Source organism: Heptranchias perlo, chromosome 5 (assembly GCF_035084215.1).
Source record: "Heptranchias perlo isolate sHepPer1 chromosome 5, sHepPer1.hap1, whole genome shotgun sequence".
Classification (NCBI taxonomy): domain Eukaryota; kingdom Metazoa; phylum Chordata; class Chondrichthyes; order Hexanchiformes; family Hexanchidae; genus Heptranchias; species Heptranchias perlo.
The window spans coordinates 125,814,282-125,842,211 of NC_090329.1; the positions used below are offsets into that span (position 1 = coordinate 125,814,282).

At 46.6% G+C, this 27,930-nt stretch overlaps 2 protein-coding genes across 3 annotated transcripts in view; one reads left to right on the forward strand and one right to left on the reverse strand.

Moving 5' to 3' along the window:
- Positions 1-27,930, reverse strand: part of LOC137322091 (xanthine dehydrogenase/oxidase-like) — a 162,509-nt gene that overhangs the window by 130,154 nt on the left and 4,425 nt on the right. Inside the window, exons 1-2 of one of the 2 annotated variants that reach the window (XM_067985172.1) lie at positions 2,908-3,004; positions 334-413 (exon numbers count right to left, since the gene is read on the reverse strand). In XM_067985172.1, coding sequence (XP_067841273.1) covers positions 334-378 — 45 coding nt within the window. In that variant the 5' untranslated portion in view covers positions 379-413; positions 2,908-3,004. Of the gene's footprint in view, positions 1-333; positions 414-2,907; positions 3,005-27,930 lie in introns of those variants that run through there. The other variant, XM_067985171.1, reaches the window with a different exon arrangement.
- LOC137322092 (protein NYNRIN-like) lies at positions 6,534-27,246 on the forward strand. The gene is made up of 2 exons (XM_067985173.1): positions 6,534-6,694; positions 19,985-27,246. Exon 2 carries the CDS (start codon positions 23,642-23,644, stop codon positions 25,334-25,336), a length of 1,695 nt encoding a protein of 564 aa, XP_067841274.1. The 5' UTR covers positions 6,534-6,694; positions 19,985-23,641; the 3' UTR covers positions 25,337-27,246.

Here is a 27,930-nt window from a genome sequence, read left to right on the forward strand (position 1 = left end):
GAAGGGAGAGGGTTTTTTTTGCTCAGTTTTATTACCACCTACTGAGGGGCAACTAGGGATGGGCAATAAATGCCAGCCTTGCCAGCCATGCCCACATCTCATGGGGGGCATACAAGACGGTAAATGGCCGCCAAAGAAATACACCTCAACATGAGACTCCTGGGCTATCAGAATAGGAGGGGAGAAGGGACCAAAAACATAAATGTCTAGGTTATTCATTTTCCTTTCCCAGAAACATCCAAGTGTTTACTGATGGATGGAGGCCGAACATGTTACTTCATTCTCTTGTCAGCTGTGTGACAGCCATGGGTTTTTGCCCCAATTTCATCGTACCTTTTGTCCATTGACGAAGAAAACCAGCTCATCACTTTCCTTCATTGTGGAGCTCCCAGTAATACTGCTCTCTCTCCAAACTGTTAACAAAACAAGACCAACAAGTTATTAGATAGCGTTCAGAACACCCCTCCTGATTTGATGACCATAACAGTAACACTTCACCTGCTCCATCTCCCCCCTCACCCCACCCCTCTCACCTCCCAGTATGTGACTTATAAAAGATTGGACAGTAAAAATCAGAACAAAGGAAAGGATTGTCAAAAGAGAATTCAGTGTGAAAAGGACCAAGAAACTAAAGAGTTAGGTGAAGTTAAAACACCGAAAAAATTGTTTTTAAATCAAAAAATAATTATGATCCGGAATGCGCTGCCTGAAAGGGTGGTGGAAGCAGATTCAATTGCGGCTTTCAAAAAGGAATTGGATAAATACTTGAAGGGAAAAAATTTGCAGGTCTACGGGGAAACTGTGGGGGAATGGAACTAACTGGATTGCTCTTACAAAGATCTGGCAAGAGTTCGATAGGCTGAATAGCCTCCTTCTGTGCTGTAACCATTCTCTGTTTCTATGATTCTAAGTGTCAAGATTCAAGATTTTTTTCAGGGGCAGCCTGCCCATTGGCCCAGCTGAAACCTATTTTTGCAGGACTCGTTAAAGCAGTTCTTCCACCCCCCCCCCCCCAACCCCCCACCATTGCCTGGCTCCATAGAACGACCCTTGTGAAACCGACACATCTCCTGCATTGGCTTCTTCTCCATTCCCCACACTGGGACCTCCAGAATTCTTCCAAGGATCAACCCTTCCCTCCCTCCTCTTCCTTATCTATGTGCTGCTTCTTGGCACCATCAGAGGCCAGCTTCCGTATGGAGATGACAGCCATCTTAAGCCCCTCTGCCACTGTAACACTTATACATCCAGAATCGATTACTCAAACGCTCTCCTTCCAGGCCTCCCATCGTCCACTTGTCCAAATTCAGCTGCCCACATCCTGTCTTGCTCACCTACCCTACTCCCTCAAACCCCCAATGCATCCAATTTAAAATCCTCATCCTCATCTTTAACTCTCTCCATGGCCTTGCAATTCCTTTGCTTTTCCAGCTTTGCATCCATCTCCTCCTGCACTCTCTGGGACTCGGGTTAAGTTGTGAGGACAGGTTGCATAGACTAGGCTTGTATTCCCTTGAACACAGTAGATTAAGCGATGGCCTAATTGAAGTGTTTAAGATGATTTGATAGGGTAGACAGAGAGAAACTATTTCCTCTGGAGGGAGCACAAGAGCACACATCCTTAAAATTAGAGCTAGGCCGTTCAGGGATGATGTCAGGAAGCATTTCTTTACACAAAGGGCAGTGGAAATCTGGAACTCTCTCCCCAAAAAGCTGTTGAGACTGGGGTTCAATTGAAGCTTTCAAAACTGAGATTGATAGATTTTTGTTAGGCACGAGTATTAAGGGTTATGGGCTTGACAGGGTAGATGCTGAGAGGCTATTTCCCCTGGCTGGAGAGTCTAGAACTAGGGGTCTTAGTCTCAGGGTAAGGGGTCGGCCATTTAGGACTGAAATGAGGAGAAATTTCTTCACTCAGAGGGTTGTGAATCTTTGGAATTCTTTACCCCAGAGGGCTGAGGATGCTCAGTCGTTGAGTATATTCAAGACTGAGATTGATAGATTTTTGGATACTAAGGGAATCAAGGGATATGGGGATTGGGTGGGAAAGCGGAGTTGAGGTAGAAGATCAGCCATGATCTTATTGAATGGTGGAGGTGCCGAATGGCATACTCCTGCTCCCATTTCTTATGTTCTTGTGTTCTTAAGGCGGGTAGATGGAGTTAAGATACAGATCAGCCATGATCTAATTAAACATAGGAAAGGAGTTGGCCATTCAGCCCCTCAAGCCTGTTCCACCATTCAATTGGATCATGGCTGACCTTACCTCAACTCCGTTTACCCACTTTTGTTCCATAATCCCTTGATACCCTGACCTAACCATAAAGAATTGATCTCAGCCTTGAAATTTTCAATTGGCCCCCAGCATTCACAGCCTTTCGGGGGAGCTAGTTCCAGCTTCCCACTACATAGGAACATAGGAACAGGAGTAGGCCATTTAGCTCCTCGATCCTGTTCCACCATTCAACGAGATCATGGCTGATCTGTGACCTAACTCTATATACCCGCCTAGCCCCATACCCCTTAATACCTTTGGTTAACAAAAATCTATCAATCTCAGATTTAGAATTAACAATTGAGCTAGCATCAACTGCTGTTTGAGGAAGAGAGTTCCAAACTTCTACCACCCTTTGAGTGTAGAAGTGTTTCCTAACTTCACTCCTGAAAGTCCTGGCTCTAATTTTTTTAGGCTATTCCCCCTAGTCCACTACCCTTTGTGTGAAAAAGTGCTCCCTGATTTTACTCCTAAATAGCCTAGCTCTAATTTTAATATTATGATCCTGTTCATAATCTCGAAAATTTCAATCAGGTCACCTCAAAATCATCTCTTTTCCCAGAAATGTAAACTCAGTTTATTTAACCTGTCCTCATCATTCATTCTCGAGTCACCATTGCTGCTTCTCTTACCTTCTCAGGAGAATAGTACCCGTCCTATGATTAGGGGGATCAGAATTTCACGCAGAGCTCCAGATGGGGTCCAAACAACGTTGTGTGCAAGAATAAAACCTCTTGATTTGTGATGGACATCCCTTTGTCACTCTAAAACGCCCTTTGGGTTTGTTATTTTCAATCATTAATGAACATGCAGCTGAATAGATTTTGCCCCAGGGTCCAATGATATCGCAGTGGTGTTCTGTCTTTCTGTTGAAGCAATGCTGAGACGCAGCATTGAGTTTCATTCATGGTCATTATCAATTAATCAATGATCACTGAAGCTATAAAAACACATGGCCCTGATATAACATCATTTCAATGCTATCAGCCTGAAAGCATAGCCTGTATAATCTCCCCCACAAGCTAATTTGTTCATTTTATTATAGGAGAAGCATTAAAAAAAAACAGGAGTCAGCCATTCAGCCCCTCGAGCCTGTTCCACCATTCAGTTTGATCTTGGCTGATCTCAACTCCATTTACCCACCTTTGTTCCATATCCTTTGATACCCTGACGCAACAAAAAAGAACCAATCTCAATCTTGAGACTGGGCTTTAAAAGGGCAATAACAATTTAGGGATCATTTGCCAGATTATCGTTCCACCGAGTCAAAGGTTATGTAATGGTTATGTGTGCACGGAGATGTAAGGCAACATTTCCCAGAAATGATCTTTTGATCTTAGCTCTGTTAAAAATTAATTTGCTGTTTTAAATCGGAAATGGAATAAAAAATAGGAAAGTTTTTATTTTGAGAAGTGTGGGAACTGCGGGCGTGACATTGGCTCTGATCGTTTCTCCAGGTCCCTCACACACTCTAATCGATCTCCCTCTGAACTTGCAGTGCTCTGTTCCCTCAGGTCTATCATTCTCAAACCCGCTGACAAAGCGGGTGTTGTTGCTGTATGGTGGGTGGACCTCTATTTGCCCAGGCTGATTGTCAATTCTCCTACCTCCATCTGGACCATGACCCCCAACTCATCATTTCCCAGACTTTTTAAAAATTCATTCATGGGATGTGGGTATCGCTAGCAAGGCCGACATTTATTGCCCATCCCTAATTGCCCTTGAGAAGGTGATGGTGGGCCTTCTTCTTGAACTACTGAAGTCCATGTGATGAAGGTGCTCCCACAGCTATGTAGGGAGTTCTAGGATTTTGACCCAACGACCATGAATGAACGAAGATACATGTCCAAGTCAGGATGATATGTGACTTGGAGGGGAACTTGGAAGTGATGGCGTTCCCATGCGTTTGCTGCCCGTGTCCTTCTAGGTGGTGGAGGTCACAGGTTGGGGAGGTGCTGTAGAAAAAGCCTTGACGAGTTGCTGCAGTGCACCCTGTGGACTGTTACTGACCTCATCCTCCAATGGTCTCCAACATCATAGTTCCCCAATCCGGCACGTCCTGCTTCTACCTCCCCACCAAGATCCACAAACAGGCCTGTCCCGGTTGACCGATTTTTTCAGCCTTCTGCTGTTCCACTGAGCTAATTTCCTCTTTTCTCAACTCTATTTTCTCCCAGCCTTGTCAAGTCTTTACCCACCAACTTGCGCGACTCTTCCGACACTCTCTGCTGCATTAACCAATCCCAGTTTTCAGGTTCTGACTGTCTCCTTTTCAGCATGGACTGTCAGTCCCTCCACATCTCCATCCCCCACCAGGAAGGTTTGCATGCCCTCCGCTTCTTCCTCGAACAGCAGCCCAACCAGTCCCCATCCACCACCACCTTCCTCCACCTGGCTCAACTTATACTCACATTGAACAACTTCTCCTTCAGCTCCATTCACTTCCTCCAGTCAGAAGATGCTGTCATGGGAACCCACGTGAGTTCCAGCTAGGAACTGGATATGGTGGATATAGGATATGAATATAGGACATAGGATATGGTGAATAATCTTTGTTCTGGTCCTCCCCATCTCTGTACCCTCCTCCAGCCCTACAACTCTCCGAGATCTCTGCGCTCCTCAATTCTGGCCTCTTGCACATTCCCGATTTTCTTCAATCCACCATTGGTGGTCATGTTTTCAGCTGCCTAGGTCCTAAGCTCAGAAATTCCCTCCCTAAACCTCTCCGCCTCTCCACCTCTCTCCTCCTTTAAGATGCTCCTTAAAACCTACCCCTTTGGCCAAGCTTTTGGTCACCTATCCTAATATCTCCTTATGTGGCTTGGTGTCAAATTTTGTTGATAACGCTCCAATGAAGCGCCTTGGGACGTTTTACCACATTAAAGGTTTTGATGCAGTCCTTCACATACACCCTCAAATTGGTACTACCCGTAAATTTCAACACGACACCTCCAATTTATGAGTTCAAATCATTTATGTATATGGTGAACAGCAGTGGTCCCAGCATGGATCTCTGCAGGACACCACTTCCCACATCCTGCCAGTCTGAGAAACTTCCCTTCACTCCTACCCTCTGTTTTCTGATTTGTAGCCATCTTTCAATCCATTCTATTACCTGGTCCCTGACTCCACACACCCTGACCTTTAAAAATAAGTCTCTTATGTGGCATTTTATCGAAGGCCTTCTGAAAATCCATGTGCCACATCTGCTGCATTGCCCTTGTCTACTCTTTCTGTTATTCAAAAAATTCAATAAGGTTGGTTAAACATAACTTTTCTTTTAGAAATCCAGGCTGACTATTTTTTATTGTATTCATTTCTAGATGTTTTGTTATCTGATCTTTTAGCAAAAGTTCTAGTATCTATCCTACCAATGACGTTAAGCTAACTGGTCTATAGTTCCCTGGATTAGTTCTATCTCCCTTTTTGAAGATAGGAATTGCATATGCTGGTCACAATTCTTCTGCCACTATTACTTTCTCTATTGATGATTATATATGGATTCTAGTGCCTCTGCTATCTCCTCCCTAGGTTCTTAGGGTAGCTTCAAATGCAATCTATCTGGACCTGGGGTGTTATCCTCCTTAAGTTTGGCTAGTTTGTCTAGTATCTCCTTTCTTTCTATCTTACCTGTTGTAATACCCCTCTTGACTTCCTCTACTTTTGTCATTTCCACCTTGTTAGCCTTTTCAACTGAGGCAAAGTATCTAGTCAGTGTCCCTTTCATTTCAGTATCATCTCCTGTGAGTTTATCCCTAAGTGACCCTATCCCTATCTTAATTCTTCTTATGCTACTTATGGGTCTATAGAATAATTTACTATTTCTTTTTTTATATTCTTTGATATTTTTATTTCATATTTTCTCTTTGCCTTCCTAATTGTCTTTTTAACCTATTTTCCTGAGCTCGTCATATTCCCTTTTGTCATCCTTTCCTTTATTGTTTATGTACTTTGTGTATACCCTTTTCTGTAGAATCAATTTTATCCTCACCTCTTTATTTATCTATGGATCTCATTCTTGGCTAATTTGTTTCAGTGGATTATAATTCTCCTGGACTCTATTGATTTCTCCTTTAAATACTGCCCACTGTTATTCTATTTCTTTGTCAATATTTTACCCAGATATCTCTTCCCTTCAACCACTTAGCGAAACCTATTCTAAATATTGACACAAACTCTGCTTCAATCATTCATTCTGGTAATGCATTCCACAGCCTCATTAACCTCTGTGTAAAAGGGTTTTCGACACGGACTCGATTTCATGCCTTCCCACTATATTGTCGCTCCTTTCAACTTCACCTGTTAGTTCTTCCGCGCAAAAGGCTGAAAACTGCTGTGGCTATTTCTGCAGCCTTCACTTTCCCTGACGTGCACTGACTGTAATTATGCGGGCAAACAAGGGATCCATTTGTGAGCACGGTAAGTTTCCGGTGTTGGTTGAGGGAATGAATGTGAGCCAGTACATCAGCAGAATTCCCTGCTTTTCTTTAAGTGTTGCTATGGGATCTTTCATACCCACTTTGAGAACACAGGTTTTAACATCTCATCCAAAAGACATCACCTGCTATACTGAATTGTCAGCCCTGATTATTGATAGATTTTCGTTAGGCAAGGGTATTAACAATTATGGAACCAAAGTGAGTAGGTGGAGTTAAGATCATAGAATCATAGATCGTGGAGTGATACAGCTCAGAAGGAGGCCATTCGGCCCATCATAGCTGTGCTGGCTCTTTGAAAGAGCTATCCAATTAGAATCATAGAATAGAATCATAGAAAGGTTAAGCATGGAAGGAGGCCATTCGGCCCATCGAGTCCGCACCGGCTCTATGCAAGAGCAATCCAGCTAGTCCCACTCCTCTGGCCTATCCCCGTAACCCTTCAAATTTTTTCCTTTCTAATACTTATCCAGTTCCCTTTTTAAGGCCATGATTGAATCTGCCTCCACAACCCCCTCGGGCAGTGCATTCCAGATCCTAACCACTCGCTGTGTAAAAAAGTTTTTCCTCATGTCACCTTTGGTTCTTTTGCCAATCATCTTAAATCTATGTCCTCTGTTTCTTGACCCTTCCGCCAATGGGAACAGTTTCTCTCTATCTACTCTGTCTAGACCCTTCATGATTTTGAATAGAATCATAGAAGTTTACAACATGGAAACAGGCCCTTCGGCCCAACATGTCCATGTCGCCCAGTTTATACCACTAAGCTAGTCCCAGTTGCCTGCACTTGGCCCATATCCCTCTATACCCATCTTACCCATGTAACTGTCCAAATGCTTTTTAAAAGACAAAATTGTACCCGCCTCTACTACTGCCTCTGGCAGCTCGTTCCAGACACTCACCACCTTTTGAGTGAAAAAATTGCCCCTCTGGACCCTTTTGTATCTCTCCCCTCTCACCTTAATACCTCTATCAAATCTCCTCGCAACCTTTTCTGTTCAAAGAAAAACAACCCCAGCTTCTCCAGTCTATCCACGTTACTAAAGTCCCTCATTCCTGGAATCATTCGAGTAACTCTCTTTTGTGCCCTTTCTAAGGCCTTCACATCTTTCTTTTTTTTATTCGCTCATGGGATGTGGGCGTCGCTGGCGAGGCCAGCATTTATTGCCCATCCCTAATTGCCCTTGAGAAGGTGGTGGTGAGCCACCTCCTTGAACCGCTGCAGTCCGTATGGTGAAGGTTCTCCCACAGTGCTGTTAGGAAGGGAGTTCCAGGATTTTGACCCAGCAACAATGAAGGAACGGCGATATATTTCCAAGTCGGAATAGTGTGTGACTTGGAGGGGAACGTGCAGGTGGTGTTGTTCCCATGTGCCTGCTGCTCTTGTCCTTCCAGGTGGTAGAGGTTGTGGGTTTGGGAGGCGCTGTCGAAGAAGCCTTGGCGAGTTGCTGCAGTTCATCCTGTGGATGATACACACTGCAGCCACAGTGCGCCGGTGGTGAAGGGAGTGAATGTTTAGGGTGGTAGATGGGGTGTCAATCAAGCGGGCTGCTTTGTCCTGGATGATGTCGAGCTTCTTGAGTGTTGTTGGAGCTGCACTCATCCAGGCAAGTGGAGAGAATTCCATCACACTCCTGACTTGTGCCTTGTAGATGGTGGAAAGGCTTTGGGGAGTCAGGAGGTGAGTCACTCGCCGCAGAATACCCAGCTGCTCTTGTAGCCACAGTATTTATATGGCTGGTCCAGTTAAGTTTCTGGTCAATGGTGACCCCCAGGATGTTGATGGTGGGGGATTCGGCGATGGTAATGCCGTTGAATGTCAAGGGGAGGTGGTTAGACTCTCACTTGTTGCAGATGGTCATTGCCTGGCACTTGTCTGGCGCGAATGTTACTTGCCACTTATCAGCCCAAGCCTGGATGTTGTCCAGGTCTTGCTGCAGTGCCCAGAACTGGACACAATACTCCAGTTGTGGCTGAACCAATGTTTTATAAAGGTTCATCATGACTTCCATACTTTTGTACTCTATGCCTCTATTTATAAAGCCCAGGATCCTGAATGCTTTTTTAACCACTTTCTCAACCTGGTCTGTCACCTTCAACGATTTGTGCACATATACCCCCAGATCTCTCTGTTCCTGTACCCCTTTTAGTGTTGTGCCCTCTAGTTTATATTGCCTCTCCTCGTTCTTCCTACTGAAATGTATCACTTCGCATTTTTCTGAGTTAAATTTCATCTACCACGTGTCTGCCCATGCCACCAGCCTGTCTATATCCTCTTGAAGTCTATTTCTATCCTCCTCACTGTTTACTATCCTTCCAAGTTTTGTGTCATCTGCAAATTTTGAAATTGTGCCCAGTACACCCAAGTCCAAGTCATTAATATATATCAAGAAAAGCAGTAGTCCCAGCACCGACCCCTGGGGAACACCACTGTACACCTCCCTCCAGTCCAAAAAACAACCGTTCACCTCTACTTTCTGTTTCATGTCACTTCGCCAATTCTGTATCCACATTGCTACTGCCCCCTTTATTTGCCACATTCCCCTGTCTTTTCCCTATAGCCCTGTAAATTTTTCCCCTTCAGGAATTTATCCAATTCCCTTTTGAAAGTTATTATTGAATCTGCTTCCACCACCCTTTCAGGCAGGGCATTCCAGATCATAACAACTCACTGCTCAAAAAAGATTTCTCCTCATCTCCCCTTTGGTTCTTTTGCCAATCACCGTAAATCTGTGTCCTCTGGTTACCGACCCTTCTGCCACTGGAAACAGTTTCTCCTTATTTACTCTATCAAAACCTTCATGATTTTGAACACTATCAAATCTCCCCTTAACCTTCTCTGTTCTAAGGAGAACAACCTCAGTTTCTCCAGTATCTCCACATAACTGAAGTCCCTCATCCCTGGTACCATTCTAGTAAATCTCCTTTGCACTCGTTTTAAGTCCTTGACATCCTTCCTAAAGTGTAGTGCCCAGAATTGGACATAATACTGGGGCCTAGCCAGTGATTTTTAAAGGTTTAGCATAACTTCCTTGCTTTTGTACTCTATCCCTCTGTTTATCAAACCAAGGATCCAGTATGCCTTTTTAGCAGATTTGTGTTAGTGCACCCCCAGGTCTCTCTGTTCCTGCGCCCCCTTTAAAATTGTACCATTTAGTTTATATTGCCTCTCCTTGTTCTCCCTACCGAAATGCATCACTTCGCACTTCTCTGTGTTGAATTTCATCTGCCATGTGTCTGCCCATTTCACCAGCCTGTCTCCGTCCTCCTGAATTCTGTTACTATCCTCCTCACTGTTTCCTACATTTCCAAGTTTCGTGTCAACTACAAACTTTTAAATTGTGCCCTGTATGCCCAGGTCCAGGTCATTAATATATATCAAAAAGAGCAGTGTATACCAATGTATACCTCCCTCCAGTCTGAAAAACAACCGTTCACCACTGCTTTCTGCTTTCTGTCTCTGAGCCAATTTCATATCCACACTGCCACTGCCCGTTTAATCCCATGGGCTTTAATTTTCCTTACAAGTCTATTATGTGGTACTTTATCAAACGCCTTTTGAAAGTCCATATATACAACATCAACCGCACTACCCTAATCAATTGCTCCGTTACTTTATCAAAGATCAATTTAGTCAAACATGATTTGCCTTTAACAAATCCGAGCTGGCTGCCATTTATTAATCCATATTTTTCCAAGTGACAATTAATTTTGTCTCGGATTATTGTCTCTAAAAGTTTCCCCACCACCAACGTTAGGCTGACTGACATCAAAAGAGCAGTGGACACAGTACACTAGATTAAAGGATGTACCTGTGCATTGGTGGGAGAATGAATAAAAGTATCGAAGAGGGACCAGTCTCTCTGGAAGGTGGATGGGGAGAGAAGTGGAGGGGTAAATGTTCTTGGTGGTGGATCATGTTGTAGGTGGCTCCTACTTCTACTGCTCCTACTTCCGGCTGTCCAACCCCCAGCACATTCCGGTGCGATCACAGGGAATACAACATTTGTCTATTTACCTCATCCCACACCAGGGCCTCAAACACCCACGAGAGAGAACAATTCACGTGTACTTCCTCTAATCTAGTATAAAGAAAGAACTTGCATTTCTATAGCATCCTTAACAACTTCAGGATGTCCCAAAGTGCTTTACAGCCAATGACATACTTTTGAAACGTAGTCACAGTTGTAATGTAAGAAATGGGGCAGCCAAATTTGCAAACAGCAAGGGCTCGCATGCAGCAATGTGATAATGACCAAATAATCTGTTTTTTAGGGGTTTTGGTTGAGGGATAAATATTGGCCAGGACACCGGGGAGAACTCCCCTGCTCTTCCTCGAATAGTGCCGGGGAATCTTTTACCTCCACCTGAGAAGGCAGATGAGGCCTCAATTTAATGTCTCATTTAAAAGATGGCACTTATGACAGTACAGCTCTCCCTCAGTACATAGACAGGTTAAGTGAGTGGGCAAGAAGGTGGCAGATGGAGTATAATGTGGGGAAATGTGAGGTTATTCACTTTGGTAGGAAGAATAGAAAAACAGAATATTTTTTAAATGGTGAGAAACTATTAAATGTTGGTGTTCAGAGAGACTTGGGTGTCCTCGTACAAGAAACATAAAAAGTTAGCATGCAGGGACAGCAAGCAATCTTTGGAATTCTCTACCCCAGAAGGCTGTGGATGCTGAGTCATTAAATATATTTAAAACTGAGATCGATAGATTTTTGGACTCTAGGGGAACCAAGGGATATGGGGATCAGGCAGGAGAGTGGAGTTGAGGCCAAAGATCAGCCATGATCTGACTGAATGGCGGAGCAGGCTCGAGGGGCCGTATGGCCTACTCCTGCTCCTATTTCTTATATTCGTATGTTCTCACAGCACTGTAGTGTCAGCCTAGGTTTTGTGCTCAAGTCTTTGAAATGAGATTTGAATCCACGACCTGCTGACTCAGAGGCGAGAGTTCTACCAACTGAGCCACGGCTGAGACCTAGTATACTACACTTGCTGCTCACAGTGTGTTCTCCTCAGCATTGGAGAAACCAAAGGCTTTGCTGAACAATTTGTGACCCTGACCTCTCTGTGGCTAACCCCTTCAACACTCCTGTTCATTCCCACACTGGCCTCTCTGCCTTTGGTCTCCTACACTACATTGGTCTCCTCCAATGAAGGTTGGCACAAGTTCAACAACAGTATCTCATTTTGCAGCTGGGCACACTGCGGCCCTCTGGTCTAAATATTGACTTTAGTAACTTCGCACCTCAGCTGCAGCTTTCAGTTTCTTCACAAGTGGGCGCCGGTGATGTGGGGAGGGGCGTTGGGTTGGAGACCCTTTGTCAGAAAACAGCTCCATTGGGGGTTGTGGGAGAAACGCCCTAAGAATTGCCTTAAATGTGTCCTCTGAATGGAGTCTGTAGTCAAATGGAATATGAGGAAAGGAAAGAGCTAATGCTAATTCACAACTAAGGAGAAAAAATGTCTACAAGCTAGGTGTTTGGGTATTGCTAGGACTTGGAAATCCCCTTCCCCATCGCCATATCAATGATTTCATGGCCTTGGTACCTCAAGTGCGATGCGACCTCTCCTAATGAGGTACTCCACACAATGTCAGCTTACTGTGATGGTGAATCAAACAGAAAAACCCACCGTCCTGCCCGTTTTATACCTTCGGGTGTCTTGAAGGGAAGCCAATATAACTACAGCAAGGAGCTGCACTGGGAGATAGCCTCGAATGAGAGGCAGGTGCCCTTCAATACAAATCAGGGTCAAAAGTGATCTCCCAGACTAGTTTCGATCATCTAGAGGTGTCCGAGAAGAATTGTCCAAATTTTGTTTCCCTCAAATTGGTCTGGGTTTTTATCTACATATAATTACATAGAATCACATAGAATGTACAGCACAGAAACAGGCCATTCGGCCCAACAGGTCCATGCCGGTGTTTAGGCACCACACAAGCCTCCTCTCTCCCTACTTCATCTAACCCTATCAGCAAATCCTTCTATTCCATTCTCCCTCATGTGTTTATTTAGCTTCCCCTTAAATATATCTATTCTATTCGCCTCAGCTATTCCTTGTGGTAGCAAGTTCCACATTCTAACCACTCTCTGGGTAAATAAGTTTTTCCTGAATTCCCTATTGGATTTATTAGTGACTGTCTTATATTTATGGCCCTTAGTCCTGGTCTCTCCCACAAGTGGGAACATGTTCTCTATGTCTACCCTATCAAACCCTTTCATAATTTTAAAGCCCTCTTCCAGGTCACCCCCTCAGCCTTCTCTTCTCTAGAGAAAAAAGCTCCAGCCTGCTCAATCTTTCCTGATAGTTATAACCTCTCAGTTGTGGTGTCATCCTAGTAAATCTTTTTTGCATCCTCTCCAATGCCTCTATATTCTTTCTATAATATGGAGACTGGAACTGTTCACAGTACTCCAAGTGTGGTCTAACCAAGGCTGTAGACAAGTTTTACATAACTTTCCTACTTTTCAATTCTATCCCTCTAGAAATGAACCCCAGTGCTTTTTTTGCTTTTTTTATGGCCTTATTAACCTGTATCACTATTTTTGGTGATTTGTGTATCTGTACCCCCAGATCCCTCTGCTCCTCTACCCCATTTAGACTCGTATTATCCAAGCAGTATGTCGCCTCCTTATTCTTCCTACATTTATCTCACCTCACATTTATCTATATTAAAATTCATTTGTCAATTACACACCCATTCTACAAGTTTATTAATGTCTTCCTGTATTTTGTCGCTGACCTCCTCAGTATTAACTATACCCCCCAATTTGGTGTCGTTCCCAAATTTTGAAATTGTACTTCTGATTCCGGCGTCCAAATCGTTTATGTAATTGGTGAACAACAGTGGTCCCAGCACCGATCCTAGTGGAACGCCACTTTTCACCTTTTGCCAGTCTGCGTAACTACTGCAGCAGGGTGACTGAGGGCCCTGATCCCCAAATAAGGGTATGGCCCTTTTAAGAAACCTTACCTTTTAAAAAGTAATTGAGGCTGGAGTGGGTGGATACCGTCTCCAGTCAGGTGAGAGTAAAAGGGTGATGTCAAGAGAAGTAAGGCCCCTTAACACAGCCCCTGAACAGGAAGCTGGAAGGCAGCTGGAGCAGGCTTGGGCTCTGAGACCTGAAACCTGAAACCTGAAAGCAGCTGATAGGCTGAAATGTAGGTGCGGACAGCTGAAAGAGCCTGGGACTGGGAAAGTGTACTAGGCATTGCCAAAGGTACTGTAGTGTGACTTTGTGTTGTATGAATTAAAGGAAAAGTGTTTTGAAGTACGAATTGGTCAAGGACTATTGTTTGTCGGTGAAGAAGGTTCCCAGACAGTAGGACCCTGTGGCACATGGTGTCAGAAGTGGGATTGTGTCTCTAAGAGACAAAGAAAGAGACCAACCCAATATGGAGGAAATGTTCAGAGCTCGAGAGAGAGAGGGCCACTCGGTTCCTGATCCGTGACGCCCAGCCAGAGTCCTGGGGTAAAGGGTGTGCGTTGCTGAGTGACAGGGTGCAACGTTCTGTGTACGATAAGCAAGATATTGTCGATGAAGAAGCTGATGTCCTAAAACAGGATCGTGATGGGGACGAGTTCTGGGAACTGCTCTGTAAAAGAAATCCCGGTGGCAGACGTTAAGGAGTTTGAAGGTAAGTACAATCACACATTCGTGGAGGGTACCGCAGCGGAAGCCTCTAAGAGTGAACTGAGGAAGGAGCTTGGTGGAATTTTTCAGGAGACCTCCGCCCATTCTGAGGAGATGCAGAAGACCAGAAAGAGTCACTGAGAAAGGTCTAGGAAGTCCGTTCGTAACCAAAACAGTCCTGTAGAAGGCTTTCTCCAGGATGAAAGAGAGATCAGTGACATGTGGTTACTTGGTAACAGTCAGGAGAAAAATGACATGGATCGGGTCCTCAAATTGCAGGCCGAGCTGGAAGACACGGCCGGACTCCTGGGGTGGATCGAGTCCAAAGCCATCAAACTGGCCACGGAGGTGTCAATTCTGGAGTGCCACCTAAAGGACACCCAGGAGCTGCTCCAGGAAGAGAAGGAGAAGAAGCTGAAGGTCGGGCGGCAGGTGGTCTTCCTGCAGGCTCAGTTGGCGAACGGTGAGAAGAGGGGGGCGCTGGTCAGACAGGTCCGCGAGCTGCACGAGGAGCTCGAGCGCCTCAACAAGCAGAACCAGGCTGAGATGGAGGACCTGAGGAGCTCCATGGACGATGTGGGCAAGAGTGTGCACGAGCTGGAGAAGGCGTGGTGAGTGCTGGTGCAGCAAGCAGGTAGAGGAGATGAGGACCCAGCTGGAGGAGCGGGGCACCGAGCTCTGCCTGGAGGCCAACCTGCAGGACACAAAGTACTTCAAAAGGAGGAGAAAAGCCAGCTAACGGTGACCGTTGCCAGACTCCAGCAGTCAGTCAACGAGATGGTTGATCAGAAGGAGCGGCTCGAGCAAGCTTCGTGGCTTCGGGAGGAATGGCTGACCAGACAGCTCGACTTGTTGAAAGTGGAGATCGTGAAACTCCACAACTCCCTGATGCAAAAGGTCTTGGAGCTGGAGGAGGAGAAGAAACTGAGGCACCAGCTGGCGGAAGTCTTGCAAAACAAGGAGCGGGCGGCCCAGCAAGCTGTTCTCGATCTCTGCTGGAAGTGGGAGACCCTCAAGGGAAACTCTGAGGGCCAAAGAGCACGCAATGCTCAGTTTCGAGAGAGAGGAACGAGCTGGCACAGAAGGTGGAAGAATTGGATACCGAGGTTGAGGAGCTGACCTCTCAAAACCAGAGCCTCCAGTCCGCTTGTGGAATGCACAAGCAGACCCATGTCGAAGAGGTTGAGGCTCTTCAAATGAAGCAAGAGGTGACGCAAGGTCAAAGGAAGAAATCCATCGATGAACAAGTGGAAAGATCTGCAAAAAAAGACAGAGAGGATCTGAAAATTATAGAGCAAGACCCAAGGATTGGAGGACTATGTGAGGGAACCATGGAAACCATCCTAACTGTGGTTGTAAAGAAGATGGATCAGAAATAATTGGGTTCGTTTGGGATGACAAACCAGAAGTCCTACAATCAGCGCAGCTGGAAGGAATCAAAGTGGAAACCCAAATGGATCTCAGACAAGAAGCAGGTACGGTGGCACTTTAACGGTGTAAAGACACTGAAAAGGCTGACAAGGCACCAAAAAAGGATGAAGTGGAGGTAGCCAATGGAGCGACCGATAAACCTGGAATCAGGTTGGAGTCTCTGGGAGATTAGGCCTCCACTAAAACTTCAATTGAAGGGTGCAAAGAGGAATCAGCACCCCAGAGGTCAAATAAAGACCAGGGAAAGGAGAAGAAGGGTTCCTCTGCGGGAAGAGGAACAAAGCGCAAGGTTAAAACCCGCAGGAGACTCAGATGGACCAAATCAAGGGGCAGGGGCGAACCGCAGGAATCAAGTGGAGTGAGGGACGGTTGCTTCAAGATGGTGGACGAAGCCAAATGCTCACGGTGGGAAAAAGCGACACAGTCGCTCATCATCCTGCGAAGTGTGGCCGAGGAACAGCGGCTGGAGCTGGAGCAGTTAGTGAGAAACCATGAGAAACAAGTTCCAATCTCTGAGAAACCCAAGGAATGGGATCCTTGGCCACCACCAGGGTTTGTTCGCAATCTTATGGGATCGAGTGCCAACGCGGGCAGTGGAGAGTTCCACATCTACAGACCCCAACGTTGAAGGGAGTACATAAGGAAAGGATTCAAGAAAAAACATAAGGAGAAAAAAATCCCAGGATATAACAGAAACAGAGGTTGTTAAGCAGTAGAAAGAGAAAAAGAAGACGGTTATCTAGGATTGCAACGGGATCTTGATAAATTGGGCCAGTGGGCCGATGAATGGCAGATGGAGTTTAATTTAGATAAATGTGAGGTGATGCATTTTGGTAGATCGAATCGGGCCAGGACCTACTCCGTTAATGGTAGGGCGTTGGGGAGAGTTATAGAACAAAGAGATCGAGGAGTACAGGTTCATAGCTCTTTGAAAGTGGAGTCACAGGTGGATAGGGTGGTGAAGAAGGCATTCGGCATGCTTGGTTTCATTGGTCAGAACATTGAATACAGGAGTTGGGATGTCTTGTTGAAGTTGTACAAGACATTAGTAAGGCCACACTTGGAATACTGTGTACAGTTCTGGTCACCCTATTATAGAAAGGATATTATTAAACTAGAAAGAGTGCAGAAAAGATTTACTAGGATGCTACCGGGACTTGATGGTTTGACTTAGAGGGAGAGGTTGGATAAACTGAGACTTTTTTCCCTGGAGAGTAGGAGGTTTCGGGGTGATCTTATAGAAGTCTATAAAAAATTAGGGGCATAGATAAGGTAGATAGTCAAAATCTTTTCCCAAAGGTAGGGGAGTCTATAACGAGGGGGCATAGATTTAAGGTGAGAGGGGAGAGATACAAAAGGGTCCAGAGGGGCAATTTTTTCACTCAAAGGGTGGTGAGTGTCTGGAACGAGCTGCCAGAGGCAGTAGTAGAGGTGGGTAAAATTTTGTCTTTTAAAAAGCATTTGAACAGTTACATGGGTAAGATGGGTATAGAGGGATATGGGCCAAGTGCAGGCAATTGGGACTAGCTTAGTGGTATAAACTGGACGACATGGACATGTTGGGCCGAAGGGCCTGTTTCCATGTTGTAAACTTCTATGATTCTATGATTCTATAAGAAACCTGCTCCAGACCAGGAAACAGTTCAATTGGATACTCCTTCCTTCAGGCCTATATTTGGTGATCCATTGAGTGTACCTGCTGAGAGGACTATGCTGTATGAGGGGATATAGCTGCCAGCAGTCTTTCAAGAATGCATTGGAAAAGAGACCAAATAGACCGAGCTTGGAGAGAGCCAGAATGAACATAAGAACTCAAGAAATAGGAGCAGACATCGGCCATACGGCCCCTAAAGCCTGCTCCACCATTCAATAAGATCATGGCTGATCTTTGGGAATTGGATAAGTACTGAAAGAAACAAATCTTCAGGGCTACAGGGAAAGGGCGGGGGAGTGGGACTAGCTGGATTGCTCTTGCAGAGAGCTGGCACGGACTCGACGGGCCAAATAGCCTCCTTCTGTGCTGTAACCATTCTATGATTCTATGATTCTTGTAGAAGTTCTTACAATCGGTTTTTATATCTCTTGATATTTTATTTTCATATTCTATTTTCTCCCTCCTTATCAATTTTTTGGTCATCCTTTGCTGGTTTCTAAAACTCTCCCAATCCTCAGACTTAATACTCTTCTTGGCAACATTATAAGCTTCTTCTTTTAATCTAATACTACCCTTAACTTCTTTAGTTAGCCATGGATGGATCACTTTTCCCGTAGAGCTTTTATTCCTCAATGGAATGTATATTCATTGAGAATTATGAAATATTTCTTTAAATGTTCACCATTGCTTATCTACCGTCATACCTTTTAATCTAATTTCCCAATCTACCTTAGCCAAGTTGCCCCTCATGCCTATGTAATTGGCTTTGTTTAAGTTTAAGACTCTAGTTTCGGACTTAACTACATCACTCTCGAACTCAATGTGAAATTCTATCATATTATGATCACTCTTCCCCAGAGAATCCCTTACCGTGAGATTACTAATTAACCCTGTCGCATTACACAAGACAAGATCTAAAATAGCCTGTTCCCTGGTTGGTTCCACGACGTATTGTTCTAGGAAACTGTCTCGAATGTATTCCATGAACTCGTCCTCCAAACTATTTTTGCCAATTTGATTTACCCAGTCTATATGAAGATTAAAGTCCCCTACGGTTATTGCATTACCTTTGTTACAAGCTCCTCTTATTTCTTGATTAATACTCTGTCCAACAGTATAACTACTGTTAGGGGGCCTATAAACTTCTCCCACCAGTAATGTTCCCTCTAATTTTTTTCGGCCAGGTGCGGAATGAATTTGGATTTGTGCACCAATGTAAAGGCTGTGTGCGCGTCACCGTAAAAAAAAAATCACAACTTTGAATAGAACATCTTTTTAGAAAACATTATTCAGGATAAATAACAAACAGAACAAATGTACAAAATAATGGATAATTGTAACACTTTAATGTTATATTGGCTGATAAATTTATAAAATGTTGGTGATGCTGGCAAGGCTGTGTTTATTGCCCTCCGCTGGTTGAACTGAGGGCATTGAAAGTCAACCACATGTGTGTGAGACTGGAGTCACGTGTAGGCCAGACCAGATAGTGATAACAGGCTCTCTTCCCTGAAGGACATTAACAAACCAGTTGGGTTTTTACAACAATCCGGCAGCTTCTGCCGTCTTTTTCCTAATGTCAGGTCACAAATGATCAGATTTATTGAATTCACTTTTAGAATCTTGCCCTGGTGGGATTTGCACTGTCAACCTCTAGGATTGTTTGTCCAGCAACTGAGCGACTGCAGTACTCTCTCAGTCCAGACTCTCGCTTGACATTTTGAAGTTTGGACACTGTGATGTCTCAGTGTTCGCTGTGACCCCCACCCCCCCTCACCCTGCCCTCAATACCCCCACCCCAGAAAGTTATGCCAGCCTGTCCCATACCAGTGCTTGCTGCAGTCTCTATACCACAGCCAGGTTCAACAGTGCCATCCTGCCAATGCAGACAGTAATGTAAACAAATCCACAAAGTAGACTTCAACCCCTGTGCAGTCATTCTGTACAGTATAGGAAAGATTTTGAATGTTTATAAGCAGTTGTCTAAAAGTACCCCTGAGATTCAACTAATAGCAAGGACAATTTGATCATTACTGTTGGCACAGGGAATGACAGAATGGAGCAAAGTTGACAATCGCACACCTGAGTAATGATAATCACCGCCATCTGGAGTCCTACAAGGTGAAATTGGTCTTCAGCGGTGGTGCAAAACAGGGCATCAATGGAAAAGAGAATCGGGCAGGGTGTAAAATGGGGCACTAATGCCGCTTTTGTGTTAGAACCAAAGACCAATTTCACAGCCCTAGATACTAGTCGTCATAGTGACAGTTCCTAAAGCCAATTGAACAGAGGAGAGCAAAATGATTTGGTGTCATCTAGAATTGCAATAGGATTTTTTCAAAATGATGTTTATAATTGTAAAACTACTTGGAAGAAGTCGATATACTTGAGTTAAATCTGAGTTGCGAATCTCAAAGGTTTAACTGTGGACCAGGCTATTCCAATTGGGCCTGCATAAAAGGACCTCAGTGCAGGGCTGTTGTTTCTTCATATATTTGACTCACTGACTCTGCTACGGTCAATGTTGCCTTACCTCTTAAAGGAAATTGATGAGGTAACTGTCGAGCAGCTGGACCAGAAACCACATCAGAATTTGAACATCAGTGGAAACCACAGTTCAAACTCAGGCTCCAGACTCTCTCGGGAAAGATGCTGCATCTGGAACTGCCAGCTGACCAGCGATGCTAATTCCTGGAGTCAAGCTGCAGTGATGCATACCTTATTTTCCTGACGGTTTCGTCGCTGCCGTTCCTCGAGTGCAGCTTGTCACTTCTCTATTTTCACTCTTTCTTCCTCTAACCTCTTCCTCCGATCTTTTGCCTGTTTCGCACCACATGCCGACATTCTCAGTACAAAGCTCCCGTCCAATCTAACTTTAACTCCCGCCCTTACCGCAAAGTGATTGGTAGCTGACATCACCTCAGCAGCGTCTCCACCAGAGAGCACTGATTTGGTGTGCGGAGGGAATGATTATGTGCGCGGCACATAACAAACTGCCGTGCGGCCGCGCACGCGTGCAGCTTAGAGGGTGCAGTGCTCACCAGCGGTTTCTGCCCCTCGTTATTCCTTATTTCCACCCATACTGATTCTACTTCCTGATCTTCCGAGCCAAGATCCTTCCTCACTACAGTCTTTATCTCATCCATTATTATCAGGGACACCCCCCTCCTTTTCCATTTTGTCTGTCTTTTCGAAAAGTCAAGTACCCTGGGATACTTAGTACCCAACCTTGGTCACCTTCCAACCACGCCTCAGTAATGGCTACTAGATCAAACCCATTTATCTCCATTTGTGCCATTAATTCGTCTATCTTGTAGTGAATGCTTTGTGCATTCAGTTAAAGCTGGTCCCAGCCTAGTTTAAGTGAAGCCCTTCCCAACGGAACAGCTCCCTCTTTTCCCAGTACTGTACCAGTGCCCCATGAATCGAATTCCCTGTCTACCACACCACTGTTTGAACCACGCATTTAACTTTCTGATCTGTTTGACCCGATGCCAATTTGCACTTGGCTCAGGTAGTAATCCAGAGATTATTACCTTTGAGATTCTGATTATTAATTTGGACCCTAGCTCCTCAATTTGGACCCTAGCTCCTCAAACTCCCTCAGCAGAACCTCATTCTTAGTTCTACCTATGTCGTTGATTCCTACGTGGACCACGAGAACTGGATCCTCCCCCTCATGCTCCAAGTTCATCTCCAGCCATGAGGAGATGTCCTTAACCCTGGCACCGGGGAGGTAACACAGCCTTTGGGACTCCTGGTTGCGGCTGCAGAGAACAGAGTCTGTCCCCTTGACTATACTATCCCCTACCACTATCACATTCCTTTTCACTCCCCCCACTTGAATGGCCTCCTGTACCATGGTGCCGTGGTCAAAATGCCCATCCTCCCTCCAGTCTTTGTTCTCATCCACACAGGTAGCAAGTACCTCGTACCTGTTGGACAAGGTCAAAGGCTGAGGCTCCTCCATCACTGTATCCTGGGACCCCATACCTGCCTGACTCGCAGTCACATCCTCCTGTCCATGACCACTGGTCAAATCTAAACCACTACCCAACCTAAGGGGTGTGACTGCCTCCTGAATCAAAGTGTCCAGATAACTCACCCCCTCCCTGATGCATCATAATGTCTGCAGCTCGGACTCCAGCTCAACAACTCTGAGCCGAAGTTCCTCGAGTTGCAGACACTTACTGTCGATCTGGTTGTTCGGGATCTCGCCGCTCTCCACAAACTCCCACATGATGCAGTTACGACACACCACCTGCGCTGTCGTCCCTATCTAACCTTTTATATATTTAATTAGTTAAAGCTTCTATTCACTCGATATTTTTAGTTTTATTAACTAATTTGTTCATCTAGTTTGTTATTAATTTAATAAAGTAATAGTTATAGTTTCCGCTCTAAGTGAACCTGTATCCTAATGAAGTGGGAAGTGGAGGGTGGAAAAGGGATCCTGGGAGCCGACTTTATCGGCCACGGGATCCTAGTGGATTTGAGGAATCACTGCCTGTGGGGGGCAAATACAGGAAAGGAAGGCGGAGTAGTAGTCATCCCAGGGAAACAGGGGAAAGGGACCCTGTGCACCATGAAGCCTAAAGAGGGTTATAACCTCGAACTCATGGTCAGTAATACCCCAAGGGAGTTCCAGGCATTTGTGCGAGCCCACCTAGCCACATTTGCCACACACAAACACAACTGTGGGAGGGTCAACTGGTTCAAGGTCAGGGTAGGTGGGGACCCTATGGCCCGACCACAAAAGCAATATAACTTCCCCAGGGAAACGGAGCCAGACATGGAAGCAGCCATGTCCTCCTTAGTGCAACAGGGGGTCCTGAGACTGATAGCCACCCATGTGAACTCTCCACTGTGGCCGGTTAGAAAACCGGACAACTCCTGGAGGGCCACAGTGGACTATCGGGTGCTCAACAGTAACATCCCAGCCTGTGCACCCACGGTAGCAGCAGTTGCCGACCTGATAGGAAGTATCCCAGCATCCGCGACCACTTTCACGGTGCTGGATATCTCTAACGGGTTTTGGTCCATCCCTTTAAGGAGAGACGATCAGTACAAGTTTGCCTTTACCTTTAAAGGGCAACAGTACACCTGGAACTGTCTGCCTCAGGGCTTCCACAATAGCCCCAGCATTTTCCACCAATGCATGGCAAACAGTTTAAAGGGCTTCAGCCAGCCCAGGCAGCTGGTACAATACGTGGATGACCTGCTCCTATTCACCGATTCGAGAGAGGAGCATGGCCCACTTCTGGCCAAACTGCTGGAACTGCTCGGGCAGGAAGGTTTTAAAGTGAACCCAAAGAAAGCACAGATTGGCTAGCAGGAGGTGAAATCCCTGGGCCTGACAATTCACGCTGGGGAAAGGGCCATAGATAAAGCTAGAAGGGAAGCAGTACAGGAGTTACCAGTCCCCAACACAGTCACGGGAGTGAGATCGTTTCTAGGGCTAACCGGGTAGTGCAGAGACTTCATTGAGGACTATGCGGCCACAGCAGCCCCTCTGCTCCGACTCCTGCATAAGGGAGTGGAGTGGGTTTGGAATGAGGGGTGCCAGGCAGCATTTGTCAGGCTCAAGAAAGATCTGCAGACCGCACCAGCTCTAGGGGCCATAGATGGAGGGGAAGAGTTCTTCCTGGAGGTAGCAGCCAGCGGGGACAGCCTGAGTGCTGTGCTGCTCCAAGAGCGGCATGGCAAGCTGAGACCGGTTGTCTACTCCTCCAGGATACTCACAGATGTGGAGAAGAGCTACTCCAATTGTGAAAGGCACCTCTTGGCCACATATTGGGCTGTGAAAAGATCGCTGATCTTCACAGGCACCTCTCCCATCACCCTCCTCACCCATCACATGCCCACCCAGATGTTCCTGGACGGGAGAATCAAGGGTGGGACAGTGAGAAGTGCCCGCATTGCTCGCTGGACCCTGCTTCTCTCACAGATGGACCTGAAAGTAAAAGGGCTCTGCGAGCCAAAGCTCGCAGCTAACCTGCTATATCCTGGAACAGCCCACCGGTGTTCCATAGAAGGGGTTTAGGAAGTAGACATAGGTTTACAGGCCGGGATACACCCCACAGGACGTGAAATCTATGTGGATGGCTCCAACGCAGTATCTGCTGGTGAGCGACTCACGGGGTGTGGAGTTTATGACCCAGCGGCAAACCTTGCCCTGGCAATTAAGCTCCCCAGCTCCATGAGCGCCCAGCAGGCTGAACTGTCCGCGGTAGTGTACGTGGTTACACACCCCGAGATCTTCCCCACCCCATACACGATTTGCTCGGACAGCATGTTCACATGCAATTCGTGTACGGAGTACCTGGCCATCTGGTCCCGCCGCGGATACACCTCCGCTGACTGGAGACCCCTCACAGTGAAACCCTTGCTGGAGAAAATCTTAGCAGCAGTGGGGGAGGAAGGGGAGGTTTTCATCCATAAGGTGAAAGCCCATTCCTCCGCAGAACCCCGGAGTGAGGGTAACCGGCAGGCCGACGTGCTAGCTAAGGAGGGTACCCGCACAGGCACTTTCTGGGACCCATATGGGTCCCGTCCTATAGCAGCAGTCACTGGTAGGAATGGGACACAGGGGAGTGCAGGGGTAGCTTTAACCCCGGACCTTAAGATGGTCCAAACCCAAGACCCCGTCCTCAAGGCAGCCCTCAGTGCAGTGGCAGAAGGGAAAAGGGTAGAGGGCCCTTACAGCACAGCAGCCCACTCTGTAAAGGAAGACATGCTGTTTAAGGGAGAGCAATGGGTAGTACCGCAGCAGCACAGGAGGGAATTCCTTCAACTGGCCCATGAGGGTCCAGGAGCAGGGCACCCTGGGCCTGAGACCACCTGGCAGCGGGTGGAACAGGCAGGATGGTGGCCAGGACTCAGGGAAGATGTCCGCGAGTTCTGTGCCAGCTGTCTGGTGTGTGCTGCTAACAACCCTGACCCCCGCAAAAGGAAAGTACCTATGGGACACATCAGGAGGGTAGAGGGACCATGGCAGTCGATCCAGGTCGACAACATCGGGCCCCTACCCACCGCTCAGGGAGGCTATAAGTACTGCCTAGTCCTGGTGGATATGTTCACAAAGTGGGTAGAAGCCTTCCCCTGTCGAACAGCCACAGCTCTGAGTACAGCCAGGATCCTGGTCAGGGAGGTGGTCTCACGATGGGGGCTACCACAGTACGTGGAGTCCAACCAAGGGAGCCACTTTACCGGGCAGGTCATGCAGAATAACCTTATGATACTCGGCATAGAGGGGAAATGGCACGTTGCACACAACCCACAGTCCTCAGGGATTGTAGAGAGGATGAACAGAACCTTGAAAGAAAGGCTGAGGAAAGAGACGGTAGACTCACCTAGAAAGTGGGTAGAAGTCTTACCGTTGGTCCTAATGGGGATCCGAGCCAGCCAGTCAAAAAGCACGGGGTATTCCCCACACGAGCTCATGACTGGTAGGGTTATGCGGACCCCCACCCATGTGCTAGCCCCGGTGCTCACGGAGGGTCAGCTCAGAGAGGTGAACCGGGACAGCTTCGTCAGGAATCTGTTTGAACACCTTAAACAGGTTCACTGGCAGGCTGCTAGCAACATGGGAAAACAGCATCGGAGTAACCGACTGCTGTTAGAACCCCGTACGCACCACGAGTGGGAGATAGGGGATCAGGTTATGGTTAGGAATTTTGCTCGGGTAGGCAGTCTAGAACCATTATACATGGGGCCCTACAGCATTGTAGATGAGGCAAGCCCCATGGTATACGACATAAAGCTGCCTCGGCGCACCAAATGGTTCCACATTAACCAATGTAAGTTGTTTAAATCCGAGAGAAGGGAACAGCCAGTTGCCTGCAGCAGGAGCAAACTCACAGACTGCACAAGCAGGTGCAGTGGCTTGTTTTAAGGGAAGGGCCATCCCACCGACCGTTTGGGACACTCCCCCGCTCATCCGGGACTCAGACGAGGTGGGACCTGAGGGCAGAGTGTTACCTGCCCCTGACACAGGTTTAGAAGAGGTACAGCCTGAGGATAGAAATCCCCAGCCAGCGGCAGTGGAGATTCCACAGACCGCACAAGAGGGGATAGTGGCTCGGGTTAAAGACTCACCAGCCAGAAAACCCCGACCAGCCAGAGTCCCTAGAAGGCCCCCACGAACGCCACGGCCAAAGAAACCGTGGTCACTGGCTCCCCAGTTTAAAAGGGCAGCCCCTCAAGTCAGGGATCGATCTGAGGACAGAGGTCCCCAGCCAACAGCCGCAGGCTGCGAGGGACCAGGACAGGGCGGCCACACCGAAGGGAGTAGTGTGCTGTAGCCCGAACAGGGAATAGCCCGGCCGCCCGGGGACGGGCGGCGGATGTACATAGTTTCTGTTATTTAATTTTGAGCTTGTTAAGTTTGGGTGTTTTAGTTAATTTTAAATAAGGTGGTTGGTAGTTTAAGTATTATTGTTTACCGTGTATTATTTTTCTATGTATGTACTGTATTTTCCAAGTGGTGCAGGGGTGTTTGACCCCCTCCGTGCTTGGATATGAATGTAACTGAATTCTTACCTGTGTCTGCATCTGAACACTACACCTAAAGGGGAATGTATGTTTTGGGTCTTAGATAGGTAAACTACAGGGGAAGGTTGGCTCTCGAGGATTGAGAATTTTGCTCACCTTTTACCAGTATGATACTTGAAGCAAGGTTAAAGTATCACAGGGGGGAGTGTAAGATTCTCAAAATTCACAGATCCCCCAAAACTCAGAGAAAAACCCTAAAGAAATTTACCTTTTCCCTGGGTATGGAAAACTTTGGCCATTGACCAAAATCCTAAGATGGAAGGATAGGTGAGAGGTCACCAGACGAAATCAACAACACACACACAGTGGAATGTGGGAGAATTACTGCTTCAGACATGTCTCTGTTTTAATGCAAAACCTACAACACTCACTGCCATTGAAAGAGGCAACTGCTCCAGACATGGTGGGGCCATGTCTTTGTTTTAAAGCAAAACCCATCAACACCTAGGACGTTGGATACAAAAGGAAGCCTGTATACCAGGTGATCAGCACATCAGAATTAAAACAATGACCCATCGGGAGAAGCAATTGCAACATGATGAGGGACCATCAAAAGCCATCAAAGATTCTTAAGGACTTTGTAAGAACTGTTTAAACAGACATGAAGTGGTTTTTTTCAGTGACGAAGACCATTGTAAGAGAGGGATATAGAAGTGGAAACTCGAAACCTCTCTCTCTCTCTCTCTCTCTCTGGATCTTGCTGGCTGTTGTGTTCTGCTTCTCTTGTTCTGCCTGTCTCTGGAAGGAGAGCAGCTTTCAGCGAACAGCAAGGCGAGGGGGCACAGTACAGATTATACAACAACAGGAAAGCAGTTCGACAGGAAAGATCAGCAGCTCTAGAAGCAGGCCGACACACAAGAAGAAACCAGAGCAACAGCCGCAGTGATCATCAGACACCTCCCGGCAACAAGGGCCTTACGAAACGACCAACCGAATATTGCCACCAACGAACCGGGTAATATTGGGCCACCGCGACCAAAGAAAACCAACTCGGGAGAAAACCGAAGATCCGCAAAGTTTCCACTCTACGATCTATTCCTGACTTACCGCTGGGTGAATTATTGTCAAGGATTCGTTTGGTGAGCATTATCTCTGGTCCTTCAGAGTCCAACTTAGCTAGTAAAGTGGGATTGGGAGGGGTGAGGTATCTTTCTACTGTAATTTCCCTCGTGTGTACTGAAGTGTTCCCCATTTTATTAGAGTGTTAAGATTGTTGTGTTGTATTTCCTCTCTTGAATAAAGGTCAAAGTTTCTTGCATCAAAACCAGTTGTCTGCTGCACTTTGTCACAACTCCCAAATAAGTCCAAGGTCTAGAACCCAGGGAGTGGGAGCGATTCGAACCACTCAGAAGTCAGAGGTGAAGCTGACACACACCACCACCCGCTACATAATGGTTCTCGGCCGCTGGGGGGGGGTTCTCAGCTGCTGGGGGGCGGGGTTCTCAGCCACTGGGGGGGGTGGTTGCCAGCCGCTGGGGGGGATTCCCGGCCGCTGGGGGTGGTTCCCGGCCGCTGGGGGGTGTTCTCAGCCACTAGGGGGGGTGGTTCATAAGAACATAAGAACATAAGAAATTGGAGCAGGAGTAGGCCAATCGGCCCCTCGAGCCTGCTCCGCCATTCAATAAGATCATGGCTGATCTGATCCCAACCACAAATCTAAAGAACACAAGAAGTCGGAGCAGGACCCGGCCACATAGCCCCTGGGCCCTCTCCGCCACCCACAGGGCATTGACCGATCCGAACTCAGCTTCATGTCCAATTTCCTGCCCGCTCCCCATAACCCCCAATTCCCCCTACTTCTAGGAAACTGTCTATTTCTGTTTTAAATTTATTTAATGATGTAGCTTCCACAGCTTCCTGGGGCAGCATATTCCACAGACCTACCACCCTCTGAGTGAAGAAGTTTCTCCTCATCTCAGTTTTGAAAGAGCAGCC

What these genes read in the sequence shown, in the direction of transcription:
- LOC137322092 (XM_067985173.1), top strand. Translation starts at nt 23,642, where the DNA reads ATGAGCGCCCAGCAGGCTGAACTGTCCGCGGTAGTGTACGTGGTTACA.